Source organism: Somniosus microcephalus, chromosome 2, assembly GCF_052327205.1.
Source record: "Somniosus microcephalus isolate GS21.2 chromosome 2, FLI_Smic_1.0, whole genome shotgun sequence".
NCBI classification, from domain to species: Eukaryota; Metazoa; Chordata; class Chondrichthyes; order Squaliformes; family Somniosidae; genus Somniosus; species Somniosus microcephalus.
The window spans coordinates 179130495-179148445 of record NC_140988.1 but is presented as its reverse complement, the minus strand read 5'-3'; the positions used below and the strand labels follow the sequence as shown (position 1 = coordinate 179148445).

Here is a 17951-nt window from a genome sequence, read left to right as displayed (position 1 = left end):
TAGCTGTTCAAAGCTGTTAACTCGTCAGCGATCTATGGAATTATTCTTAAAGTAATAAACATAAGAAGTAGGAGCAGGAGTAGGCCATACGGCCCCTCGGGCCTGCTGCGCCATTCAATTGGATCATGGCTGATCTGAACCTAGACTCACGTCCACTTCCCTGCCCGCTCCCTGTAACCCCTAATTCCCTTATCAGCTAGGAAACTATCTATCTCCGTTTTAAATTTATTTAATGTCGCAGCTTCCACAGCTCTCTGAGGTAGCAAATTCCATAGATTTACTACCCTCTGAGTGAAGAAGTTTCTCCTCATCTCAGTTTTGAAAGGGCAGCCCCTTATTCTAAGATTATGCCTCCTAGTTCTAGTCTCACCCATCAGTGGAAACGTCCTCACTGCATCCACCCGATCAAACCCCCTCACAATCTTATATGTTTCGATAAGATCGCCTCTCATTCTTCTGAATTCCAATGAGTAGAGGCCCAACCTACTCAACCTTTCCTCATAAGTCAACCCCCTCATCTCCGGAATCAACCGAGTGAACCTTCTCTGAACTGCCTCGAAAGCAAGTATATCTTTTCTTAAATATGGAAACCAAAACTGCACGCAGTATTCCAGGTGTGGCCTCACCAGTACCCTGTATAACTGAAGCAAGACTTCCCTGCTTTTATACTCCATCCCCCTTGCAATAAAAGCCAAGATTCCATTGGCCTTCCTGATCACCTGCTGTACCTGCATACTAACCTTCTGTGTTTCATGCACCAGGACCCCCAGATCCCTTTGTACTGTAGCACTTTGCAGTTTCTCTCCATTTAGATAATAACTTGCTCTTTGATTTTTTCTGCCAAAGTGCATAACCTCACACTTTCCAACATTATATTCCATCTGCCAAACTTCTGCCCACTCACTTAGCCTGTATGTCCTTTTGCAGGTTTTTTATGTCCTCCTCACTCACTGCTTTCCCTCCCATCTTTGTATCGTTGGCAAACTTGGACATGTTGCACTCGGTCCCTTCCTCCAAATCGTTAATATAGATTGTGAAGAGTTGGGGTCCCAGCACTGACCCCTGCAGAACACCACTAGTCACTGATTGCCAACCCGAGAATGAACCATTTATCCCAACTCTCTGTTTTCTGTTAGACAGCCAATCTTCCACCCATGCCAGTATATTACCCCCAATCCTGTGATTTTTTATCTTGTGCAGTAATCTTTTGTGTGGCACCTTGTCAAATGTCTTTTGGAAGTCCAAATACACCACATCCACTGGTTCCCCTTTATCCACCCTGTTTGTTACGTCCTCAAAGAATTCGAGCAAATTTGTCAAACATGACTTCCCCTTCATAAAACCATGCTGACTCTGTCCGATTAAATTATGCTTATCCAAATGTCCTGTTACTGCTTCCTTAATAATGGACTCCAACATTTTACCAACCACAGATGTTAGGCTAACTGGTCTATAGTTTCCAGCCTTTTGTCTACTTCCCTTTTTAAATAATGTCACCAATTTATAACCTCAGACTCACTGCTCATGGTTGCTGCTCATCAATGTGCAGCATCCATTAGTGCTGATTTACAGTGATTCACTGAACTGCTATTCGTTTTGTTAAGTAACTCTGTCCATTAATGATTTACTGCTCAGCTTCTAGATAACTCTGATTACACTTAATGCATGTCTATTAAACATTTACGTATCCAATCTTAATTTTAAGTTGTGATTTGTGAGCAATAAATAGCGGTTAGTACATGATTTGCTGTCTGTCTTCTTCCTTGGTGATTTGGCAAGACACAGTTCATTCATCCACTCAGCAGCTTGAGCGTAATCTAATCGAGGGTTACTAAATCAAATTCACTTAGATCCGAACTGGTTAGTGTAAGACGGTTTGGTGAGCCGAGTCAGGCATCATTCATTCCTAGACCTACGCTGGGTGGTAAAACGCCAGACGGTTCCTTAATAAGGATGCCTTTGGTTCCTCAGCATACTGAAATCCAGCTTCTTACGAGGTATAGCGTCCTATCTCTCTCCTCACACATGCATCACCTACAGCCCCACTACTCACAATTACCCCTCCCCAGCTTCCCTTTAATGTCCTCCATTCACTGCAACACACTTCACTCCATGTCCTTCCCCTCCTACTCAAAGACACTCTGCATCTCTTACTCTCAGCATTATTGCAACCCTCACTTCCTCACATCTTGCACACAATATTTGCAAATCTGAAGTGAGTTATTGAAGTAAATTTTTTGTACTCTGGATGGTGTGGTGGTGTTCATATTTGTAGTTAGTTGAGGCCAAGACCCATGAGTCTGGACTGAAGGTAGGCAATCAGATGGTGGTAGTGAGGATGGTGGTGTTAAGCATTACGGGACTGTTGGTGTATTGGGGATGGAAGGGATGGTTCAGGTGAAGCACTCTTGGATCAGATGCTCTCTGAGAACTCTTACAGCTAGGTGCACTGGTGGCCGAGGCTGCTCCTGCTATAAGAGCTGATCCCATCATATAGCAAAGTTACCCAGCATGCAGCACATGATTATAAACCTGGAAACCCGGTCAGGGATGCACCGAAAAGCTTCTCCCGAATAGTCCAAGCAGCACAACAATGATATTTCTGGTAGCAGCAGGGCTCTCATTGTAGGCATTCTCTGCATTGTACCCTGGTTTCTGACAATGGCCATGATTCATATCTGATGGGGATATCCTTTATTGCCAAGTAGTCAGCCTGTGACCCTACAGCCTGGTTGGAATAAAGACAGCACAGAGCACTGGCACATTTAAAAAAAAATTATTTCATGGGATATGGGCATCGCTGGCAAAGCCAGCATTTATTGCCCATCCCTAATTGCCCTTGAGAAGGTGGTGGTGAGCTGCCTTCTTGAACCATTACAGTCAGTGTGGTAAAGGTACTCCCACAGTGCTGTTAGGGAGGGAGTTCCAAGATTTTGACCCAGCGATGATGAAGGAATGGCGATATACTTCTAAGTCAGGATGGTGTGTGACTTGGAGGTGATGGTGTTCCCATGCGCCTGCTGCCCTTGTCCTTCTAGGTGGTAGAGGTCGTGGGTTTGGGAGGTGTTGTCAAAGAAGCCGTGGCGAGTTTCTGCAGTGCATCTTGAAGATGGTACACACTGCAGCCACGGTGCCCTGGTGGTGGAGGAAGTGAATGTTTTAAGGTGGTGGATGGGGTGCCAATCAAGTGGGCTGCTTTGTCCTGGATAGTGTCGAGCTTCTTGAGTGTTATTGGAGCTGTACTCATCCAGGCAAGTGGAGAGTATTCCATCACACTCCTGACTTGTGCCTTGTAGATGGTGGAAAGGCTTTGGGGAGTCAGGCGGTGAGACAGTCACCTCAGAATACCCAGCCTCTGACCTGCTCTTGTAGCCACAGTATTTATTTGACTGGTCCAGTTAAGTTCCTGGTCAATGGTGACTCCCCAGGATGTTGATAGTGGGGGAGTCGGTGATGACAATGCCGTTGAATGTCAAGGGGAGGTGGTTAGACTTTCTCTTGTTGGAGATAGTTATTGCCTGGCACTTATGTGGTGCGAATGTTACTTGCCACTTATCAGCCCAAGCCTGAATATCGTCCAAGTCTTGTTGCATGCGGGCATGGATCGCTTCGTTATCTGAGGAGTTGCAAATGGAACTGAACACTGTGCAGTCATCAGCAAACATCCCCATTTCTGACGTTACGTTGGAGGGAAGGTCATTGATGAAGGAGCTGAAGATGGTTGGGCCTAGGACACTGCCCTGAGGAACTCCTGCAGCGATGCCCTGGGGCTGAGATGATTGGCCTCCAACAACCACAACCATCTTCCTTTGTGCTAGGTATGACTCCAGCCAGTGGAGAGTTTTCCCCCAATTCCCAATTACTTCAGTTTTACTAGGGCTCCTTGATGCCACACTCGGTCAAATGCTGCCTTGATGTCAAGGGCAGTCACTCTCACCTCACCTCAGGAATTCAGCTCTTTTGTCCATGTTTGGACCAAGGCTGTAATGAAGTCGGGAGCCGAGTGAGCAGGTTATTGGTGAGTAAGTGCCGCTTGATAGCACTGTCGACGACACCTTCCATCATTTTGCTGATGATTGAGAGTTGACTGATGGGGCAGTAATTGGCCGGATTCAATTTTTCCTGCTTTTTGTGGACAGGACATACCTGGGCAGTTTTCCACATTGTTGGATAGATGCCACTGTTGTAGCTGTACTGGAACAGCTGGGATGCTGTCGGGGCCCACAGCCTTTGCTGTATCCAGTGTGCTCAGCCATTTCTTGATATCCCCGTGGAGTGAATGGAATTGGCTGAAGACTGGCTTCTGTGATGGTGGGGACCTCAGAAGGAGGCCGAGATGGCTCATCCACTTGGCACTTCTGATTGCAAAAGACAAGGCTAAAGCATTTTCACTCACATGCTGGGTTCTGCCATCATTGAGGATGGGGTTGTTATTGGAGCTTCCACACCCTGTTAGTGGTTCAATTGTCCACCACCATTCATGACTGGATGTAGCAGGACTGCAGAGCTTTGATCTGATCAGTTGGTTGTGTGATCGCTTAGCCCTTTCTATAGCATGCTGCTTCCGCTGTTTAGCATGCATGTAGTCCTGTGTTGCAGCTTCCCCAGGTTGGCACCTAATTTTTAGGTGTGCCTGGTGCGGCTTCTGGCATGCTCTTCTACACTCCTCATTGAACCAGGGTTGGTCCCCTGGCTTGATGGTAATTGTAGAGCGAGGGATATGCCGGGCCGTGGTGGAATGCAATTCTGCTGCTGCTGATGGCCCACAGCACCTCATGGATGCCCAGTTTTGAGCTGCTGGCGTAGGTTCTGAATCTATCCCATTTAGCATGGTGGTAGAGCCACACAACACGATGGAGGGTGTCCTTAGAGTGAAGACGGGACTTCATCTCCACAGGGACTGTGTGGTGGTCACTGCTATCAATACTGTCATGGGCAGATGCATCTACAACAGGTAGATTGGTGAGAACGAGGTTAAGTAGGTTTTTCCTGAACCATTCCACCACATGCCCTGGATACCTATGGAGGAGCTCGATCCAATATGACAAGCGGTGCTCTTCTAGCACGGGAGGGCCAGGTAGCATCGCCCTTCCATAATGGACCCTTAGGTGCTTGTTTTACATCTGAAAAACCGATATGGTGCGATCAAATTTTTAGGCCACCGAGTTCAAATGAGAGTCAAACATGGGATTTAGGCCTATTTGATTGAAGGAACAGTACCATTTTCTGTTTTGAATTTTCATGCTCCTCAAGACAAGGGATGTTAGTACTGGCAATGGAATGACTACCATTTCTGCCACATAGGGGGCGATTTTGCCAGCCCTGGGGAGGAAGATTTGGAGGCGGGACTGCCGGGAAAATGGCAGAATCTGGGGGCAGGTATCCATCCCGCCCCCAACCTGCCTCAATGCCATCTTCCCAGGAGGTGGGTACCCGCGCCGGGTCCCGTCTCCTCGAGGCGGGAAGGGGATTAGTGCCAATTTTTTGGAGAATCCCTATTTTCTGCCTGAAGTGTGGGCTTCCCGACGGCTCCGAACTTCGCCGGGGTCAGCGAGGCGGGCTGTCGGTCTGCGGGGGTCGGAGGGGCCGAGATGTCCGGTGTGCAGGTAAGTGATGAGTGCAAGTGTGGAGAGGTAAGTGTGTGAGGTGTGTGTAAAGTGTTTTAATAAGTTTTACTTACCTTTACTTCTTCCTGCAGGCTTCCTCCCTTCAGGTCTCGGGAGTCCCTCAGCTCACCGGCACAGAAAGCAGAATGGCCGCTGAACTGTCAAAAGCTGCAGCCTCGGCTTTCTGCTCAGGAGAGCTCTCCAACTGAGCCTGAGTGGAAGGGCTCAACTTAGAGGACAGATTGTCAGTGATTGACAGCTTCACCGAGCCGTCAAACGCTGACATTTCATCTGTCAAAAGCTCTTGACAGATGAAATGTCACTCGCTGACGTCACCTGTAACTGGCTTTCCCTTAATTGGCCTGCTAAGCCCGCTGGACGGGCTTAACAAGGTCAATCAAGGGAAAATAGCGTGGGTTGGCCACAAGTCGATGGAGGCGGGACTAAAACCCGACAAGTGGGAGTCCCGCCTCCAAAAGCTCCCCATTGAGAAAATCTAGCCCATAATGTCAGCAGCAAGTAATCCCTGGTCAGATTCAACACAACAATGTGCTTTCGTCCAAGCCTTACAAGAGTACCCCCTATCTCACTGGCATATTTCCCACACTGGCCATATCTGTGGCCTTACTAATGAATATCCCAGTCTCAAAATTGGAAGTAGTTCTGTACTGTGGAATCACACTCAATAAGAACTGGTTGCAGCTGCCCACACCCATTAAATATTGGGACTCTTGAGAGGCGCCTTTCATCCCATTAGAAATTCACAGCACAGGAGGTGGCTATTTGGCCCATTGTGTCTGTGCTGGCCAAAAAAGAGCTATCCAGCTTAATCCCACTTTCCAGCTCTTGATCTGTAGCCCTGTAGGTGATGACACCTCAAGTGCACATCCAAGCACCTTTTAAATGCGATGAGGATTTCTGCCTCTACCACCCTTTCAGGCAGTGAGTTCCAGACCCCCACCTCCTCAGTGATGTTCTCCTCAACTCCCCTCTAATCCTTCTACAATTATTTTAAATCTATGTCCCCTGGTTATTGACCTCTCTGCTAAGGAAAATAGGTCCTTCCTATCCACTCTATCTAGGCCCCTCATAATTTTATACACCTCAATTAAGTATCCCCTCAGCCACCTCTGTTCCAAAGAAAACAACCCGAGTCTATCCAATCGTTTTCATAGCTAAAAATCTCCAGTCCTGGTAACATCCTCATAAATCTCCTCTGTACCCTCTCTCGTGCAATCACATCTTTCCTGTAATGTGGTGACCAGAACTGTACTCAGTACTCTAGCTGTGGCCTAACTAGTGTTTTATACAATTCAAGCATAACCTCCCTGCTCTTATATTCTCTGCCTCGGCTAATTATTCTGGACTGGATTTGAGCTAAGCATCCAGAGGTGAAAGGAGAGAGTCTGAAGTCTTACACCTCGCAGTCTCTCACACTGTACCTTCCAGTTTGAAACTTCATTAGCAATAGATGAAGGAGATTACACCTAGCCTTAGATAAGAGTTAATGGAAACCCGTGGAAACTTACTGGATTGATGGTTTTTGGGTTTAGCCGGTCACTGGGCCTTGGATATAGTTTAACAGTGGCAGCTGTAGGGTTACTTGTTGCTGACACCGATGTCTTCTTCCTCTGTGCTTCAATTTTAGATTTCTCACGAGACAATGACGACATTCTTTGCACATAACTTCCAACTGCAAGAAGAAGAAAAACATGTCTATTTATTTTAAAAAGACATTCTCCTGCTCTTACTAGGTGCCCTTTGTACTGGTGACAGGGTGGCCTGTCTCTTCCCACAATTCAGGCAATGTTGAGCCAAAAGAGATATGATAAACTTTCCAAAATGGCCTACAAGATATCTTGAGTTTTCCTCCGATTTCAAGAGGCATTCCATAACAGGACAGCAATAATAGGAGTCTTCAATCTAGACCACCTATGAAAGACTACTTCATCTGGCTGGGGAGTTGGTGATGAGCAGTCATCAATTTTAAATTGCTCCAAGACAGCGAGGACAAAGATTAGGAGAAATTTATTTACATAGAGTTGTTGGGAGCATGGAATCCCTGTGAATAGGTCCATTCTCCTATCACCCAGGTTATGACATCTAGAAAGCATTAGAGTCAAAAAGGTGCGTCATGCCTGTATCATTTCTACAGGATGTGCATGTGGAACAGTGCCTTCACTTATGTTGGTCAGCTTGTGAGGTCATTAAACCTCTTCCTGCACTCTATGGCAGTTTGATGGGTGGTGGAACTTTGTACTCACTGCTTCTGCGACCTCCCTCCATGAAGTCTGGACCACCTTCCTGTGGAGTCTCTGCCTTCAGTTCCCCTGGGGTCCTTCTCTTTTGGACCATATTTCAGTTAGAAAGACATCCACCAAAGCATTAGTAAATCTGGGAGCCCTCCCTACTGCTGACCACCTCCCACCAAGGCTGCACCTTCCTGATTCATTGCTGCAAATTTCTGCTGTTTCCTGTTGAAAAATGCGTGCCCCTTTAATCAGCAGTAGCATTTTAAATGCTTCAAAATGACTGAATTCTTCTCCCTCCCAATGGTGGTAAACCAATAGGCAATGGTATTACTGCTACAAACCCATCCCAAATATATATTTAGGCCCTTCCAAGGGAACTTGAATGGGTTAGTGGCAGCATCATGTGGGAGGAGAAAAATCCACTGACCTGCCAATCAGAGTAAAATACAGTCTTTTATCCTAAAGGTGCCGCTCAAATTACTGGTGCATTTACTTCCCGTCACTGCTGCTGACATCCCTAACTTCAGTAGCAGCACTGTCTGCAGGACCCACCTCGCTTTCCTGTATTCTCTGGAGGCAATAGCGCTGAAACAGCAAAGTAAATGCAGTTGTGACCCTGCTGGGCAAGAGTAGACTGCAAATTCAGCTTTTGCCTACGGATTACTGACCCAACAGACCTTCCGCAGCCATCCAGAAAGATACAGCAGCCAGAAAATAAGATGCAAATTACAACTTTGAAATAACTGCAGTGTCTGTTGCTGACAATGCTATGGAATCAGTCATGTAATCTAAATGATGCAAATTCCAGAAGCTCCAGCATATAACAGAACCACTTCTACTCCCCTGATGCAAGGCTTCATTTATTGCCCATCACTAGTTGCCTTGAAAAAGTGATGCTGGACCACTTCAGAGGCCAGTAAGAGTTAACCACGTAATGTGAGACTGAAGTCTAATGTAGACCAGACCAGGTAGAGGTGGCTAGTCCCATTTATAGCATTCATGCTCATTTGATTCTGGTGCAGCCCACAAATGACCAGGTTTAATGAATTCAATTTTACAACTTACTATGGTGGGATTTGAACTTACACTGTCACGATTGCCAGTCCAGTATCATGACCACTATAGAACATGGAACATAGGAACAGGAGTAGGTCATTCAGCTCCTTCAGCCTGTTCTGCCATACAATGAGCTTATCTGTATCTTAACTCCATCCACCTGCCTTGGCACTATATTCTTTTATACCCTAGTCTAGCAAAAATCTATCGATCTCAGATTTAAAATGATTAATTGAGCTAGCATCTACTGTTTTATGTGGGAGAGTTCCACACTTCTACCACCCTTTGTGTGAAGAAGTGTTTCCAAACTTCTCTCTTGAATGGCCTGGCTCTGATTTTAAGGTTCTGTCCCACTGTCCTAGACTCCCTCACTGCAGAAAATATTCTCTCTACCACATTAATTCCTTTCACAATACTAAAAACTTAATAAATATTCCTGTAAATACAAGCTTAATTTATGTAATCTCTCTTCATAATCTAACCTTTGGAGCCCTAGTAACAGATTGGTGAAACTGCGCTGCACTTCTTCCAAGACCCATATATCCCTTCTAAGATGTGGTGCCCAGAACTGTACACAGTACTCCTGATGTGGTCTAACCAGAGCTTTGTATAGCTGTAGCAAAACCTCCCCGCCTTTTAATTCTAGCCCCCGAGTTATAAACGCTAATCTACTGGGGCCTCAACTATTCACTATATTTATTAATGACTTAGATAACACAATAGAGAGCCATATATCCAAGTTTGCCAATGACACAAAGATTGGTGGTATAGTAAGAAGTGTAGGCAGGAGCATAAAATTACAAAGAGATATTGATAGATTAAGTGAATGGGTGAAACTGTGGCAGATGGATTTCAACACAGGTAAGTGTGAGGTCATCCATTTAGCTTTTTTGATAATTTTTTGTACCTGACTACGACATTTTAGTGATCTGTGTACATGGACCCCATAATCTCTTTGGACCTTCACTGTTCCTAGCTTTTCACCATTTAAATAACACTCGGATCAGTCCTTTTTTGATCCAAAATGTTCAGCCTTGTTCGATCAAGAGTCAATGAGTTAATGGTATGTGTAACGTCCGCGCCTCAATAATACACGGACTTCGGGAGAACAGTTTAACAGGTACTTTACTGAACAAGAGGCAGCTTGAAACTGAAACTACAGAAGCCTGCTAGGGCCTTTTATACAGGGGTGGTCACTGCCGGTACTGCAGTCTAAGACCAGTTATTCCCTTAAAGGGACATACACAACAATTCCTCCCCTTTTAGATAAACAGTACATAACATTCATTTAACAATTAAATAATAACTAATTACAATTACAATTTTCTCAGTAATATATACATCAACTGGAATAGTCATTTATAAGTTCAGTCTTTGAGGAGGCTTCCTGATCCGGACTGGATAGCGCCTTTCTCGAGTATCCTGTTCTGGCGGTGGAGTCAATTCTGGCTCATTGTCATTGGTTGGTTAGTCAGCTTCCAATACCCCTGCTTCTGAGGTAGACGCAATCTGTACTTCGGGCTCATTACCAGGTGCACATACTTGAGGTACAGGTTTGGCTTGTTCCTGTGACTCTAGAATCTGGTCAGCATGGCGTCTCACGATGCTCTCTCCAACGTCCACTGTGTTCATTAGTGGTCCCTGCTGTGTGCATATCGTGCCTGGCTGCCATTTTTCTGTTCGGTAGTCGCGGGCCAAGACTGGTTGCCCTATCTTGAAGCTCCTGGTTGGCTTCTCATTTATGTGCTGGAACTGCTTATCCTCAACATCTCGCCTTATGTTTGGTTTGAGCAAATCCAAGCGACATCTTAGACTCCGGTTGAAAAACAGTACGGCTGGAGTTTGGTTGGTTACTACATGTGTCGCATTCCGGTAAGCAAACAGGAAGTTATCCACCTTGTGTTGCAGTGGTATGTCGTCATTATACATTGCCTTTATGGCCTTTTTAAAGGTCTGAACAAACCTCTCAGCCAATCCATTTGTGGCTGGATGATATGGGGCAGATGTGTAATGTTTCACCCCATTATTCTTCAGGACCCTCCGGAAATCCTCAGACACAAACTGTGGGCCATTGTCGGAACAGATCTGTTCTGGCAACCCATTCCTGGCGAAGATGGTCCGTAGGACTGCAATAGTTTTCTCCGTGGTGGTGGAGGACATTTTAATGACCTCTGGCCATTTCGAATGGGCGTCCACAGCGATTAGAAACATTGAGTCCATAAATGGACCAGCGAAATCAATGTGCACCCGTTGCCATGGAGATGAGGGCCACTCCCATGGATGTAGCGGGGCCTGTGGTGGAGCGTTTTGGACCTTCTGGCATCCTGTGCATCTCTTGGTCATATCCTCGATTTCTTTATCGATTCCCGGCCACCACACAAACGCCCTGGCTAGGCTCTTCATTTTTACCCCTCCCAGATGACCCTCGTGAAGCTCATTGAGTACTCTATCTCTCAACTTGGGTGGAATTACCACTCGGGATCCACACATCAAGGTTCCCCGGCACACTGACAGCTGTTCCCTCGTTGGCGAGAATGCTGGCAACAGTGAGTCGCCATATGCTGGCCATCCCTTCACCGTCAAATCATAGACCCGAGTGTCGGGTCATTTCGGGTTTCCTTCTCAATACTTGCGTTTGTAACAGGCAAACATTCGACTATGGTCGCATGGAATATCTCCACCGGGTCCACTGCAGGTGCTTCTTCCGCCGTAGGCAACGGTAGGCGCGGCAGCCCATCAGCGTTTCCATGTTGTTTCATACCTTTGTACTCTATGTCATACTGATGTGCCCCTAGAAAAAGTGACCATCTTTGCAGCTGTTGCGCCGTCATCACCGGAACGCCCTTCTTTGGGTTAAAAATTGAGACCAGGGGTTGATGATCAGTCAGTAGGGTGAATTTCTGCCCGTGCAGATAGTGATTGAACTTCTTCACCCCCCACACCAGGCTGAGGGCCTCCCTGTCAATCTGGGCGTAGTTACGCTCGGCTGAGGTTAGCAAGCGCGATGCAAAGGCTATTGGCCTCTCTGAACCGTCACGGAATTTGTGTGACAGCACTGCTCCAATGCCGTAAGGTGACACATCACATGCCAACCGAATCGGTAGTGTTGGGTTGTAGTGGGCCAATACTTCTTTTAAAGTGATTTGGCATTTACATTCCTGAAAGGCACGCTTACACTCATCACTCCATTTCCATGTTACACCAGTTTGCAGCAGGGCGTTCAGTGGGTGCAGAATTGTAGATAAATTTGGCAAGAACTTATGGTAGTAGTTCACCAACCCGAGGAACGACCTCAGTTGCGACACATTTTCTGGTGCTGGAGCCTTGACTACAGCCTCAATCTTGTCCGGCGACTTATGCAACCCTTCCTCATCAATCATGTGGCCACAATACGAGATTTGTCTCCTGAAGAACTCGCATTTGGGACGGTTGGCTCGTAGCCCATATTCCTGCAATCTCGTGAGCACCTGTTCCAGGTTGGCAAGGTGTTCATTGTCATTTTCGCCCGTAACCAGGATGTCGTCCAAATAACACTGGGTCCCCAGGATCCCTTGCAGGACTTGTTCCATTGCCCTCTGCCACATAGCCGGGGCCGATACTACCCCAAATACCAGTCGATTGTACTGGTAAAGTCCTTTGTGAGTGTTTATCATGAGGTATTTCCTAGATGCTTCTTCCACCTCCATTTGTAGATATGCTTGAGCCAGGTCAATCTTTGTAAAACGTTTCCCTCCAGATAGTGAGGCGAAAATATCTTCTATCCGCGGAAGCGGATACTGTACTGTGTGCAGGACTGGGTTCACAGTCACCTTGAAGTCCCCACAGATGCGAACCTTCCTTGGCTCCCCAGGCGTGCTGCTCAAGGCTTTCTTCATTACAGGAACGATGGGTGTGGCCCACTCGCTCCAGTCCACCTTAGACAGCACCCCCGAATGCTCCAGACTCTCCAGTTCAGCTTCCACAGCTGGGCGTATCGCGTATGGCACCAGTCTGGCCTTGAAAAATTTTGGGGTTGCCTTTACTCCTTTTAGAGTCCCATGTCCTTGTTGGAACACCTCTTCCGCGTCAGATAGAATTTGTGACAGGCGTCCAGGTGCGATGTCATCATCTTTTTTGTCATTCACAGTTAGTGCCAGAATGGAATGCCAATCCAATTGTAGTTTTCGGATCCATTCACGTCCCAATAATGGTGGTTCTCCATCTCGTAGTATATACATGTATAGTTTCTGCGTTTCCTTTCCGCTATATTCAACTGGCACCCTTATTTTTCCTCTGGGGTAGACCTTTTGCCCCGTGTATGTCTTCAATACAATGGACGTGTCCTTTAAGTGTATGTGTGAGAATAGCTGCTCATAGTCTCGTTGATTCATGACAGTTAGGGCTGATCCTGTGTCCAATTCCATCTTCACTGGGGACCCTGCTATCATGAGGGTGACCCAAATGGTTCGGTGATCTTCTTTTGCGATCACGTTGTGTAACTTTAAACAACTTAGTCGCCTGCTCCCGGAGTCCTTATCACTCTCCTGATCTTCTGAACTACTATCTGTCAGTTTCTTTACTTTCCTGTACTGTTCCTTAGTAGTTTTTGTCGCGTTGGTCTTCTTTCCCGACCTGCAGACTCTTGCTATATGTCCCATTTTCCCGCATTGCCTGCATATTTTGTCTTTAAACCAGCAGTCCTTCTGCTCATGGGTTGTTCTGCCGCAGCGATAGCACTTTTCGGCTCCATACGCCATTTCGTTAGCGCTGTATTCTTGTGGTTTCTGTTGTATTTCCGCAGCTCCCCGTGCTGCTGCTTCGTAGGATACTGCCACGCTGAAAGCCTGTTCTAGCGTCAGGTCCTTTTTTGAAAGTAGTCGTTTCTGGGTTCCTTCACTCTGGAGCCCGCAGACAAACTTATCCCGTAAGGTGTCTGCCAGTCCTGCTCCGAACTGGCAGTGCTTCGATAACTTGCATAGTTCCGTAAGATAGTCAGCATTGCTCTCATCTTTGTGCTGGTTTCTTTTATGGAACTTGAATCTTTCTGCTATCAGCAGTGGTATAGGGCTTAGATGTTCCTGTAAGATATGAACAATCTCCTCCAAACTTTTCTCCATTGGTTTAGCTGGGGTAATTAAATTCCGCAATAGGCCGTACGTACTCGCACCCATCAGATTTAATAATACCGACGCCCTCTTTCCATCAGCCACCTCATTTGCCTTGCAGTACACTTCAATTCTTTCCACATACGTGGTCCAGTCTTCTACCTCGTTGTCGAAAGCAGTGATACTGCCACTTTTCGGCATCTTGGACGATTTTAAATGGCGCCTCCCGCGCTTTTGCTTCTTCCCCAATGGAATAAAATGGCGCCTCCCGCGCTTTTGCTTCTTCCCCAACGGGATAAAATGGCGCCTCCCGTGCTTTTGCTTCTTCCCCTTACTGCCACGCTGCTCCTAGCGTTCTACGGGGTAATGGCGGCGACCCGCAGCTTCGGCGCGTCTCGCTTTCCTTCCCCCCCCGTTTAGTTTCTCTCCGCTGTCCTGTTCTCGAGCACCGACCGCGCCCTGTGCGCTCCACCCTCTCTCTCTTGTTTTCTTTTCCCGGCGACGCTGCGCGGCCCAATTTGTAGAGCCGCTCGATCGAGCTTGAGCCCGCCGCAGTCCGGAAGGGTCAGCGCACTACCTGCTACCAGCACGATTCGCTGGAACCACAGTCTCTCCCGCAATTCTCCAAACACCGATCGATTCTTTGGGCGGTTGCCCTCGGTCGACGCCCGTTGCTCAGACTATGACCTTCCAGGACCTTCCTTTCAGGCGAGATCCCCATGAGATGATGCCACACTGCAGGCGAGTTCGAACTTACTCGTCGCCACTGTAAAGTCCGCGCCTCAATAATACAGACTTCAGGAGAACAGTTTAACAGGTACTTTACTGAACAAGAGGCAGCTTGAAACTGTAACTACAGAAGCCTGCTAGGGCCTTTTATATAGGGGTGGTCACTGCCGGTACTGCAGTCTAAGACCAGTTATTCCCTTAAAGGGACATACACAACAGTATGGATATAATTAAATTCCTTTTCAGGAGTAGAGGTTTTTAGGTTTGTACTTATAAATGAATATGCACATTTAGCTGTGATTGGCCGCCCTGGAAAACATTTTACCTGGTCAGATTCAAGCAGCACAATGAAAAGCTCATGTTGGAAAAATGAATAAATGTTATAAAATGAAATAAAATATCGCAAAGAGATATCCCTATTTTGGGATAACTCCTAAGCTGATTTATTTTTGTTGTGAAGTGTTTTGTTTTGTTTTAGGCAGTCCCTCGGAACCGAGGATGACTTGCTTCCACATTAAAAATGAGTTCGCAGGTGACTGATGAGTCCAATGCGGGACCTACAGTCTCTTGTCACAGGTGGGGCAGACGGTGGTTGAAGGGGTGGGTGGGTGGGGTGCTTGGGTTGACGTGCGCTACTTGTGCTGCCTGCGCTTGGCTTCCGCTTGCTCCCGACGAAGAGACTCGAGGTGTTCGGTGCCTTCCCGGATGATTCTCCTCCACTTTGTGTGGTCTTGGGCCAGGGATTCCCAGGTGTCGGTGGGGACGTTACACTTTTTCAAGGAGGCTTTGCGGGTGTCCTTGAAGCGTTTCCTCTGTCCACCTGGGGCTCTCTTGCCGTGCCGGAGCTCCGAATAGAACGCTTGTTTTGGGAGTCTCGTATCGGGCAAGCGGACAATGTGACCCGTCCATCGGAGCTGATTGAGCGTGGTCAGAGCTTCGATGCTGGGGATGTTGGCCTGAGCAAGAACACTGACGTTGGTGCACCTATCCTGCCAATGGATTTGCAGGATCTTGCGGAGGCAGTATTGGTGGTACCTCTCCAGTGCTTTGAGGTGCCTGCTGTACATGGTCCATGTCTCTGAGGCATACAGCAGGGCAGGTATCACTGCTGCCCTGTAGACCATGAGCTACAGGGATTTTGGGATAACTCCTAAGCTGATTTATTTTTGTTGTGAGTCAGAAAGATAACTGACAGCTTTGGCTGCAGTGTGCCTCAATGCCTGAAATACTCTGTGGAAGCTGATAATCATCAGGATAGTCTGGGAGAACCTGAGAGCACTGCAGTTGTCAGCTCTAGGTCCCCAGCCTCTCTGAAGTGAGAAAATCACTGAGTACAATTGAAAATTCAGCCACAACTACATAACATATGGGTGGCATGTTTAAAAATGCTCTTTGGTGAAGGGAGTTATAACTTTAAACAGTAAACTCCCAAGATAAGGCAGAATGGAGCAATATTCCTTTAAAACTGTTTAGTCTTTTGAAACATTCACCAGTGTCAGAAGTCAGAGAGATATTGAGTTAATTACTATAAATGTATCCCCACTTCCCAACATGGGGTATTGTTTCAGGCCCAGTTGGCTTTAGAAGTAAAAAGATAAACATCCCAGAGTAGGCAGAGAGTGTTTCCACTTTGGGGAAGAGCAAAACTAGAGGCCATCAATATAAGATAGTCACCAAGAAATCAAATAGGGAATTCAGAAAAAACTTCTTTACTCAGAGAGTGGTGAGAATGTGGAACTCGCTACCACAGGGTGAATAGTATAGATGCATTTAAGGGGAGGCAAGATAAGCATATGAGGGAGAAGGGAATATGCTGATAGAGTTAGATGAGGAATGATGGGAGGAGGCTGGAGTGGAGCATAAACGTCGTTGTGGACTGGTTGGACCGAATGGCCTGTTTCTGTGCTGTCTATTCTAGGTAATTCTGTGGCCACTGGTAAAAATGGAATTTATTTTTCATAGGTGAACTTCTCATCACATAAACAAGTGCGAGCAGACTAGCAAATCAACCCTTTTCTGTAAATGATTCCAGACTATCACACCAAACACATTTGCTATCGAAGTTAGAGCAAGAAGAAAAGCACAGAAATAATAGAACATTGAACAAGTTCTTAAATTAAATCACCTGTCAAAATATAAAACAAACGGGCTTGTTCAAGGTTGCCCCGGAAGAATTAAATGAAAATAAGCATTCCAATCAAGTCTTCAGATTTGAAGTTCCTCAAATTTCTGGTTACCTAAATTAAAACAAAGGTAGGTACTTCAGTAAGGAAAGGGAATTGAAAAATCTACTACCATTGCTAGACCTCCAGGGAAATCAGGCCCCTACTGCTCTTAGACATTTCCATAAAAAACATTGCCACAAAGGTCAAGTATTGATTAAAAATGCAAGCTCTTTTGACATGTAGCTATCTTTGGAAAGCAATAAAAGTGAAAAATGAAAAATGCAGAGATGAGAATAAGTGCGCAACTGTTACTTAAATCTGTGCCAAATGACTCCTTTACGATCTCCCAAGGTGCAATTCTTTGGAAAAACAATAAGGCAAGAGATGCAGAATAAAACACACACTATACGCTCTCTATAGATGCTTAGTAAGAGATAGAAATGCTAGGGTTCCCATCCATTGTTTGGCCTTCCTCATCATGATTTCTAATGACAAAGTCTTGTCACGAAAGACTTGAAGATTACACTTTCAGGTTTGGTGCCTTCACATAGACAAACGATGTATTGCTCCCTAAAAACTCAATAATAATAATAACTTGGATTTATTTAGTGCCTTTAACATAGGAAAACATCCCAAGGTGCTTCACAGGAGTATATTTAAGACAAATATTATCACTGAGTCAAAGAAGAGCCCCCTGGATGTCAAGCGGTATACAGGGTAGGATAAGGCAAAAAAAGGGAAGCTTATGTCAAATATTGAAAGCTAAATACTGTAGAAAGTGTAGAGGAGTATAGAAAGTGCAGGGGTGAAATTAAAAAGGAAATTAGGAAAGCAAAGAGAGGGCCTGAAAAACATACAGGAAACTTCGCGATATCCGGCACCGACGGGACCGGCGTGATGCCGATCTATGAAAACTTCCGGACAGACCAGCACTAATGTTGAAGGATACGGAGGTTTTCATCTCCGTATCTGACAACAAACACTGTTGCTTAGCAACAGCTTGTAAACAGTCGGCCCGTACCTTGGAAGCAACAGCTTCAGAGAGGCTTTCCAGAGACT

The 17951-nt window shown here is 46.2% G+C and overlaps 1 protein-coding gene across 2 annotated transcripts in view; it reads right to left on the bottom strand.

The window, feature by feature from the left end:
• The window catches only part of LOC147123138 (PACRG-like protein), a 73121-nt gene extending 56127 nt beyond the window's left edge, over positions 1 to 16994 (bottom strand). For both annotated transcript variants that reach the window (XM_085967626.1, XM_085967634.1), the window contains exons 1-2: positions 16853 to 16994; positions 7136 to 7299 (exon numbers count right to left, since the gene is read on the bottom strand). In XM_085967626.1, the coding sequence (XP_085823752.1) occupies positions 7136 to 7279 (144 nt within the window). In that variant the 5' untranslated portion in view covers positions 7280 to 7299; positions 16853 to 16994. The remainder of the gene's footprint in view (positions 1 to 7135; positions 7300 to 16852) is intronic.
• Positions 16995 to 17951: the final 957 nt, after the last annotated feature.